Source organism: Lolium rigidum, chromosome 6 (assembly GCF_022539505.1).
Source record: "Lolium rigidum isolate FL_2022 chromosome 6, APGP_CSIRO_Lrig_0.1, whole genome shotgun sequence".
Lineage (NCBI taxonomy): Eukaryota > Viridiplantae > Streptophyta > Magnoliopsida > Poales > Poaceae > Lolium > Lolium rigidum.
Genome location: NC_061513.1, coordinates 170,455,733 through 170,466,347, shown reverse-complemented (window position 1 = coordinate 170,466,347; position 10,615 = coordinate 170,455,733). Strand labels below are relative to the sequence as shown.

The 10,615-nt window shown below is 46.2% G+C and overlaps 1 protein-coding gene across 1 annotated transcript; it reads left to right on the top strand.

The window, feature by feature from the left end:
• Window positions 1–4,107: 4,107 nt before the first annotated feature.
• On the top strand, window positions 4,108–9,327 carry LOC124666240. The gene is made up of 7 exons (XM_047203587.1): window positions 4,108–4,327; window positions 4,448–4,565; window positions 4,644–4,732; window positions 4,832–4,977; window positions 7,609–7,813; window positions 8,112–8,384; window positions 8,711–9,327. The coding sequence occupies exons 1-7, from the start codon at window positions 4,325–4,327 to the stop codon at window positions 8,876–8,878; spliced, it is 1,002 nt and encodes a 333-aa protein (XP_047059543.1). The 5' UTR covers window positions 4,108–4,324; the 3' UTR covers window positions 8,879–9,327.
• The last annotated feature ends 1,288 nt before the right edge of the window (window positions 9,328–10,615 follow it).

Below are 10,615 nucleotides of genomic sequence, written 5' to 3'. Positions count from 1 at the left end.
GATAACCTAAAGGTGGATTATTAGTCATAGACGTAGTTGGATTACAGTCTATGTATTATGTTGTAATGCCCAATACCAAATCTCATAGTAATCATCTTGTCATGTATGGTCGATATTCTGTCAATTGCCCAGCTGTAATTTGTTCACCCAACATGCTATTTCTTTATGGAGAGACACCTCTAGTGAACTGTGGACCTTGGTCCTTCTTCCTTTACTGATAAATTCAATTGCAATCATGTTCTGTTTACTTTCTGCAAACATCTCCTTCCATTCGATACGTCTAATCCTTTGTGTTCAGCAAACCGGTGAGATTGACAACCTCATTGTAAGTTGGGGCAAAGTACTTTGGTTGTGTTGTCTGCGGGTTCCACGTTGTTGGTGACGCTGGTAGTGCGCCCTGCCACTAGTCAGCCAGCAACACCTTCAGAAGTCACGCCTTTCTCCTACTGGTCGATTAAACCTTGGTTTCGTACTGAGGGAAAACTTGATGTTGTGCTCCCTTCCTCTTAGGGTTCCCCAACAGCGTGTCTGCATACGACGAGCATACGCCATCACTCCCCCATGATCAATTATGGGAGAGCTTCTTCTTCGGAATATCTTCATGTATCCATGACTAACATATGGATGGAAATCTCCGTCTTCATCCCTCTATTTCAATGCATGCCGCCGTCTTCTGCATCTTATTCAATGCACGCCATTTCTTCTTTCTTCATATTATTGATGTCTTGAAGATGAACATGACATCTCACCCCGTCTTCTTCTTCAAAACATACTTGCCACTTGATCTTTTTCATTTGCTTATTCTTGCAACCTTGAAACCAACATATGGTTCAAGCATTACCAATGGACAAAAACTATAAGAGAAACTCAATGCGAACATTAGTCCATAGAGGTTATCACCAATTACCAAAACAACACATGGGGGCTCCATTCTCTTTCACATGTCTTCTCTCGATGTTATGTGCAAGCCTGCTTTTTCCTAGATGATGTCTGACAACACAATTCTTGTGTATCAGCCTAAACCTCCAATGGTGTGGACATCACGACATGCAAAGTGTATACAATGATGTTTTTTACTTGACAAGCCTTAAAGCCCTAGGTAGGTGAAAGACCACGCGAGGAAGTGGAGACGAAGGTGGACTCTCATGTGCAAGGTTAGGAATGTTCAAGGATTGACATTTTGCAAGGAGAGCACGATGTTGGTGCTGGATGGGGACAAGTCGAGGGCATACTGCATGGTTAGCTTGCATATAACACAATGTCTTCTAAATCTTAGCATTCCCTAAATCACAAATATTTTCTAAACAAGCACCTTGTCGAGCACCATGCCCCCACCGGAGAAGACGTCGCACGTCATCAACCGCCGAGTGAAGGGGAGAGGAAGACTCGCCGCCACCAACGTCGTACAGGCTTCTCCTGGCTACACTCTTCTGCAGCGACGAGGGAGGAGGCATGGGAGGCGGGAGCCCTTGGGCGTTGTGGCAGAGAGAGGGCTCCCGGTCGCTCGCGAGAGCGACAAGGAAACCCTAGGCTTTTCTTACCTTATGTCGTGTAGCAATATGAGAGAATCGTAATCCTTAATTTGACGTCCATGATTTTAGGATGGGGTTTTGCAACAATACATTATGGTAGGGATTGTGTGTGCGTGTGTGTATGTGTGTGTGTGTGTGTGTGAGGGGTGGTGTTGTACTGTTGTGAGGTGGAGATGGGTCTTAGGAAGTGAGTCGGTCGCTTATCCCTGAATGTCCCCGTGATACCCTCTAACACACGTATAATTTGAAACCCTAGGAACCCCTCACCTTTTGGTCGTTAGCTCGGTTCACGAGATCTAGATAGCTAGCTTGGCCCAAACTTATTTTGCGGCGTGATGCTCTACTTCACCTCGCAAGACAACGACGGGTCCAACCCCCTTCGGCAAGGACGCATCACACTTGATGGCAGCATCACCCACTTGGGTGCCCTTGCACCAAGCCAGCCCGCTGCCTCTTGTTGTGCCTCCTATGGTGCCCAACGCCTTTTCTGGCAAACTAGATTTCTTGCCGGTAAGATTTTCGTCGTGTACTTTCCCTAGCTGGTGAGGATAATACACCCTAAGAGCATCTCTAACAGAGCCCGTAAAAGGCCCAAAACCGAAAAATAACCGCCGTTTTACGGTTTCGGGGCGAAAAACGGCGCCGATCAGTGACCGAAAATGGCCCAAAACCGAAAATAAATTTTCGGGCTGCGTTCGGTTCGCTCCGTCGGCCTGTATTTGTAGGGGCCGACGGAGCGAACCGAACGCAGCCCGAACACAATCCCTAATTTGCGCGCGAGGGAACCTTCAGCTCGTCCCAACCGCCGCCGCCCCAGCCGATCTGTGTGCCCTCGCTTCCTCTACGCCGCCAACCTCCGATTTGTCCCCGATGAGTCTCGAATCGACCCCGCCGGCCGCCGTTGCTACCCCGCCGCCGCCGGCACCGTCTCCCGTGATCGCCGGAGCTTCCGCCGCTCCACCAACAATCCCGGCCACCGCTCCCACCCCTGTGACCCCCGCGGTCTCGTCGACGACTGCAGCGAAGAGGCGGCGCGCGGGAATGCATCTGCTCCCGCAAGCCGGTGCAGGGACGGTCCCCGGTGGTGGGTCGGCGGTGAAGCCGAAGGCCGTCCGTGCGAGACCGAAGAGTTCGGGTCCGAAAAGGACCAAAGTGAAGGCGGCGACTGGCCGTGGCCCCGCGCCTCCCTGCCCATCTCCGCCTACGCCGCTGCCGCCGCCTCCAGAAGCCACCACGACCGCCGCCCACGACGTGGTCGACGATGGCGCAGCAAGGTACACATGAACTCTTCCTCCGTTTTTTCCATTGCAAATTCGTACTGAGGCCTCGTCAAATTAGGAACGATTCCAGCACGTACATGGAGATGTTGGGGGAGGTGAACATTAACCCACTCCCGCCATTCGGCAACGAGAACTACTGCGCGGAAGAAGGGGAAGAAGGGGAATAAGGGGACGAAGGGGACGAGGGGGACGAGGAAGAGGACGACGGTGTGGTGGAGGTCACGACCGATGGAAATAGGAAGAAGAGGCGGGCCAACAACTACACGGAGGTTGAAGACGCCACCTTGTGCCGAGCTTGGGCCTCAGTGGGGATGGATGCTGTCTCCGGCACGGATCAAACAAGCAAGCGCTACTGGCAGCGCATCGAAGGATGGCAGGAACGCCGACAAGCCGGAGGGGAACAAGAAAGCGAAGGAAAGGATGAGGCTCGAGGGGGAGGCTGCATTGTTGAGGGACAAGTTTGATCAAATGATGAAGTCGAAGGAGGTGATAGCGACCAAGACTTTGGAGACCAAGCGTGTCATCATCGAGACGAAGAAGGAGGTGAGCCTTGCAAAGCTTGAAGTCACCTGAGAGGAAGCAAAGACCAAAGCCAAATTGGAGGAGATGAGGATCGATGTGAAGAAGGCCAAAGCAACGAAGCTACTATTGGCCGAAGAGAGGGCAGTCTTGATGATGAACATGAAGGAAATGAATGAGGTTCAGCTGGAGTGGTGGAAGGAGACCTCGGCGAAGATCACGGCGAGGCGAAGAGCTACTCGTCAACAGGCAACTGCTGCTGCCGATGTGCCTCCAGGAGGTGGTGCCGATGTGACTCCAGGAGGTACTGCCGATGGTGCTGATGGTGGTACTGCCTATGTTTGATGCCGGCGGTTAGATCTGATGGTGAACTATGAACTGTGTCATTTGGTTGTGTCATTTGATGTCTGTACTATGAACTATGCATGATTTGTTTGTGTTTTAAACGTTCAGCTTTGATCGATCATTTGAAAATCAATTTCATAAACCTTGTTTTTACGGGTTCGGAACGAAAACTGAATAACAGATGCCATTTTCCGGCCCGTAAACACGAGTTCGGTCGTGTTTTTCGGTTCCACTTTTTACGGGTTCTATTAGAGATGCTCTAACTATCGTCTGAATAAAGAGGCCTAAAGCATAATAATTTTAGTATTGCTTCCGATTTTTTTTGAATGAAAATATGTAAAACGCCGGGGCATGCGACACATTTAAAACACAGAAACTCAATGCTTGTGGGATCCTCCCGAAGAACAGATATAAATGGATAACCCTCTCTCTGATTCAAATCCGCCCCAAATTTGGTACTAGTGCAGCCGCACGCCGCTTTCCCTCGTACCCCTCCGTCCGAAACACCAAATTATTCCCTCCGCCGACGGCCGCCTCCCTCCGAAATCCCGTACTTATATCAAATTCAAACCAATACCAAACGAAATCCCCAAATCCCATCTCTCGAATTTACCAGAGGGATTTCCTAAATCGCCCGGACTGCCGCCGATGGTAAGCGTCCTTTTCGGATCCCTAATCCGCTGATCTCCTCGCGCTCGCAGATGAAAATCCCTCGATTCGTTCCTTCATTTCAATCGGATTCGGTTCGTGTTGCTTTTTTTTTTGGCGCAGGCGGATGGGGAGGAGGTGCCGCCGACGGCGGCGGCTGCGGCGGCGGCGGACAGCGAGGAGCTTGAGCCGCTCTTCGACTACTCCCGCGTGCGGCCCACCTTCGACTTCCGCTTCGACGGTACGCTTCGCGACCCCCATGGTGTAGGGTTTCTGTCCAAAGTCGCTTAATTAGGGCCTTCTCGGTTTCGATTCGCAGACTCCGACCTTGAGAAGTCCGACATCTTCGTCCACTGCAACAAGCGCCCCAAGTTGGTCGATGCCGATGCCGATGACGCCGCCGCTTTCGTGAGTACGACCGAGTTCAATATGTTTTGATGGGCGAGGTTTCAGGTTTTTGGGTGCTTAAGCTAGCGTGTTGATGACGATCTTTGTGTTCGGTCGTAGGGTGATAAGGCTAACGAAAAGGCTGACGCCGGCGTGAAGAAGGCTGCGGTGGTGAATTTGGACGATGAAGATTGGTTGGCTCCACCGCCCTTGAAGCCTGTGGCCATGGCTGGCACATGCAAGGATAAAACACCGCACGAGCCAAGGTATGCGTACGTTGTGCCATCTTACGAGGTTAGCTGTTGTTGACTATGATGATCTCTGATACTAGTGAGATATTGGCGTGGAGACACTGCTTGCTATGGATTAGATGATGTGATTGAGCATTTTTAAGGATGTTGCTTAGCATCTTGGGTGTGCAATTGTCTGCTTTAGTTGGATTCAGTTGGCTCATGGATATGCTGATCAGATGACGCCATAATTTCCCTGCCCAGATTCTTACTGCTTGGCTCATTGCAGCTAGAACTTGCCAGGTAGGCCCGTAGGTGTTGTAGGCTAGTAGGGACCATGACAAGTGAAGAGCTGCCATTTTCATTTTTCTCGGATACAATCCTGCCTTTTCATTGAAAAAAAAAACTTCTCCCAGTCCAGAAATGAAGTCATGACATTGTCTTCAGACCTGAATACTACTTAGACATATAATGTGCCTCATGGCATATGATGCCAAATAGCGTCTTATGGGAGATTATGCCGAATAGCGTCTTATGATTATGCCAAACCTTGTCTTACGGGACATTATGCCAAATTAGAGCCAGTCTGGATTGGGTATTCTGTTGCTTTATGAAATGCTGCACTGACTTTGCCAATGGTACATTGGTACCTATCTTGTCTACACGAGATTATGTTGGAAAGTTACTACTGATTTCAAAGAAAACAGTTTGTTTAGAAATCACATGTGAAAATGAAGAGATGTAATATTCTCCCTTTTTATTTTCTATTGAACTAAAACATGTATTATCCTAATACTATATAGTGACTGGAAGTGCCTGATTATAGTTTGAGAAAATGATTTTGCGCTCTCTGTAGTTCTAATCCTCAGTCTACAACAATGCAAATATTGTGATAAATTAGATGATACTTTTATTTATTTATAAGCTTACTACTTTAATTTATGCCCAGAACTAAACATGGGTTCCCTCCAGAATGTGGCCAACTAACTAGGACCATTCATCTTAATATTGGTGAAACTAAAATTGAATGTCACTTATCAACAAATTCTCACCCACAGGGGCATATCTATCGGTGATGCATGAATCATCCAAAGTATCACCAATTACTGCTAGATAGATTAATAGTAGAAGTATTGCTAAAAGGAACCAGTCTGGCCAGAAACACATACTGTGCGGATAATTTATCTGTTTGTAAATCCACCTTAGACATCCCCTGGATAATGTTACTCCCTCTGATCCATATTAACTGTCGCTAATATGGATGTATCTAGAACGAAAATGTGCCTAGATACATACATGTTAGGGACAAGTAATATGGATCGGAGGGATTATCATTAGTGAAGCCCCATGGATCCTCCTTTTATTTATGCATTCAAGTCATCCCTACCAACAAAATGAGCTCCTGGAGTTCTCCCTTTATCTAACTTTTCACCTGCAAGGACATCCAATCAACAATATAGTATGGCCAAGATTAAGCATAGCAGGGTAAGAAACCAAAGTATTCCAAACCACAATCATGAGTATCAGTCTACCAAACAAATAAGTAATGAACTTTCACAATAATTAGGAATGAGATGCGATTAGGTCGTCAATATGTATCAGTAGAACTAAAAGCTTCAGGTCAATCTTATGCAAGCAAGTGCTTTAGAATCAGTCCTATGCAAATAATAGAAGTTAAATTTCATCTGTGATACCTTCTTTAGAATTACAGTCTCGTCATAAATTTGACAAGCAAAATGCATGCAGTTGCATGTAAGATCATGCAGCCAACATTCCCCCCCAAGGTGCCTGATCTTCAAAAACCTGGCACTGCAATGCTTTCCGAGGCAGTCGATGTAATCCCCCAAGGTCTTGGATCTTGAACACCCAACACTTAGCGAGGGAAACTTGGGTTGCAGCAGCCGGTGCAACCCCATGATCCACATAGTCGTACCTATCGGTTGGTGCGGATGGCACCCGCTATGTTGATTTCTTCCTTGATGGCAGCAGTGATGTAGGTCCTTACTCTGCCTGCAGCAGCCTCACAGTCGTCTACCTCTTCGCCCCTGATTCATACTTGACGCCACCGACACGCCACCTATGGCTCCTGGATTCCTGATATGGTGGAAGATCATACTAAGATGGAGGACGTACCACCATCGCTATCACCAACTCCCCTTTGATAGCGATAGCTTTCACCATCATCCTCTGAAATCATGCATGATATTATTTGGTCACTGATTTTACGATGTTACAGGGATCGTCATTCTGAGCCTACAATTGGGCTGTAGAAAACGTTCCTAAGCAAAAAAGACTTGTTTGTATCTCACTGTGCTGCAGTGCTGCTAGATGGTGTCCGCCTAACCTGTCTGGTCGGAGTCTAGGTTCTAGGCACCTTCCTGTTACCTGCTTAGTGCTTTCGGGAGTACTGGTTTCATGTGATTCGTAACCATCTGGAAATTCTATTTTTGTTGTGCAATTATGTCCCAAACTTTTCCCTAGCCTCTCTGGTTTCTCATTGCAGTTCAGTTTCACTAGACTATGGATGTACAGCTCTTTTGCTAGAGCACTTATTAGATTAGCTGAAAATCTGATGAACAAATTATCAGGTGTTTTTACTACCAGCTGGTAGTTTCTAAAAATGTTTCTCATCTGTAATGCTCCAAATTCTGCACATGACATTCTCAGATTAGAGAATCAAGAGGTTGCAAAACTTGCTGAAGATACATTTCAGAAGGTTGTTGAAACTGTTAAGAAAGACCTTGCGGCCAAGAAACCACCTGAAAGTATAGTTCTTGATGAGCCGACTGAACCACAATTGAAGAAGACGAAAGACAAGATCCTCATAATGATTCAGGGCAAAGATGTGCAGCAGCCTTTCCGTGTATGTAAGGTATGAACTTCCCATGGTGACATTACTCTTCTGTTAGATAGCTCATATTCTCTGACTGGCAGTTGCAATAATTTGACACATTTAATTTAATGATCAGTTTAGATTCAGTTTGACATGATAATTGCCCAATATACTTCCTCATCTTCATATTATTGTTGAACTTTACGTTCTGAAATGGCATCTACATTATTTCACTATGCATGAGCTGGGGCTTTGAAATTTCACCATCTATTGAACTTGCCAAATGCGAATTTAAACCACCTTTATATTCTTAAGTCTGGATTTATGACTGCTACAGGATGAGAAATTCGACAAGCTTTTCAAGGCATATGCTAAGAAGAACAATCTTGATTCCTCAAATCTGACTTTTGTATTCGATGGTGTCAAAATGAACCCGGCAAGTACGCCCCAGGACCTTGACCTGGAGGATGAAGACCTGATTGAGGTGCGCTATAAGCCAGCTGAACCTGTAATACACAAGCCAACTGAACCTCACGTGAAGAAAGCGCGAGAAATTATACCCATAACGATTCAGGGCAAAGCTGGGAAGCACCAGTTCCGTGTATACAAGGTATGTTTTTTTTTTCATGAAGCCGTTATTAGTATCAGTTTGCAGTTACAAGATGTACTCATCTGTTAGGTAGTTCAAATTATCTGGCAGGTAGTTCCAGTTATTTGACGCATTTAAGATTTTTAGCAAGATGCAGTTTGACATGATAAATGTCCAATTTGCTCTCCCTTTGTCGTTTATGTAGTGAAGTTTACATGCTGAAAATTATATGTACATTGGTTTAAATGTATATAAGCTGGGATTTTGACATTTTTCCGTCCATTCAACTTGCGGAGTGAGAATTTAAAATAACTCCATGCTCATATCTTAATTTATGATCATTACAGGATGACAAGTTTGACAAGCTTTTCAATGCATATGCTAAGAAGGTCCAACTCAGCCCATCCGATCTGACTTTCACATTTGATGGTGACAAACTAAACTCGGCTAGTACACCCCAGGACCATGACCTGGAGGATGATGACATGATAGAGGTGTGCTGTAAGTCAAGCTGATGGCTAGGAGCTTGGCGTTCTGTCATTTTGCGCATCCCTGAGTGGGACGTTGTTGGGAGGTTGGCCTTTCTTTGCTTTGCGCTCAGAAGCTCACAAGGTCAGCTCCATTTTTGTTAGTGTCAGCCCCGTAAGTACATGGCTCTTCTGTCCAGCCTCTCTCTGATAGTTCTTCTCGTTTCCTTTTCTGCTCTGCGCTTTTGCTTCGTGAGATGGTTAGAATTGTACCGTGAAGTATTTGAGTTGTGTATTATAGTGTACAGGCGTACAGCCCACTTTGCTTGCCTCGTTACTGCGGTGTGTCTGCTGCTCAAGTGCTAATCGCATGACTACCTGTATATATGGATAATCGTGATTTCTGAAATTTCACAGAATAGTTGGCCAGCACATGTAAGGGCGCCTTTGGTTGTCTGGGCCCAATTTGAGCATTCCTGGAGCAGGCTTTGCGGGTCTTAGCACATTGCAAACAGGCTGTAGGGCACATTTGGTGATTGGTTTGGATGTCTCGGTTGGGCACATTTGGTGATTGGTTTGGATGTCTCGGTTGCATCAGTTGGTACCCACCCAGGTTTCTTATTGTTTGGTTGCATGGAAAAACACTCATATTTGCTACTCTCATCTGTGCTGAGCTACAACACATGTGTTTGGTTGCTATTTTGGTACATACATGTGGTATGTGCTCACCACATTCAAATATGGTGAGATTAATATAACACATATCATATAGGCCATTAACAACATATAGCACATGCTCCCCCGTTCATTGATATAAGCCATATAGTTTTTTGACAAAAGATCCAAAATATAAGGTATATTGCGTTTTACCGCTTGTATGAAGATTTTTTAGAAATTTTATTATGTTTACTTATCTTGAACTCCTCTATTTTCTCAAGTCAGGAGTAATCTTGCCTGAATCTGCTCTAGCTTTGCCTCTAAATGCGTTCTTGAATATTCATGCCCACACTATACGACCTATACTTAGGATCGTACGGAGTATGATATAGGCCATTAACAACATATATCAGATAGGCCATTAACAACATACTACACATCATATTGATGGCAAACATAGTACTTAGTACCTAACTACAAACAGATAAGTTCTTAAGCCTGGTGAAAAAAAAAGTTCAACAACCTCATCAGGCCAACATTACAAGCACGGCATGCAACCTCCACATCCCTCTCTAATGGCTAGCATCACCCCTAGCACCCCCCTCCTCGCGCGGTCTTGTAAAAGGGCCTTGACGAACTTTCCTCTCTCTCCTTTTTTCCACTAACTCAATTCTAGTTTATTGGATGCTTCCCAAACAACCTCAGTGGAATTGGCATGCATGTACATGTCAAGCTAGAAGCCACCGTCCATGTAGGTGAAGATGAGCGTGTCATCTACGTCTATCTTGGCTTTGATGGCGAACTCACTCCGGTCTTTGAAGAAGCCGAGCCTTTCACCCTTCCACTTCAGATGGACGTTGTTCTCGCACCACTTCCCCAACAAGATCTACGTCTTCACCGATTGCCATTTCTCCTTTAGCTTGAACTTCGTTGCGAGCACCGGCTCCATGGTGGGCGGCACGCTCAGGGGCCTAAGGTCATTGGTTGCGAGCTGCACGAAGAAGGCCATAACCTTCTGCTCGAGACCGTGACCCAGGTTTGCAGAGCGCCCCTGATGTGTCATGGGCGTTTGAAGCTCGCCGACGGCAACCATGAGCGCAACATTTCCAGTCCTGAGCTGCACCCTGG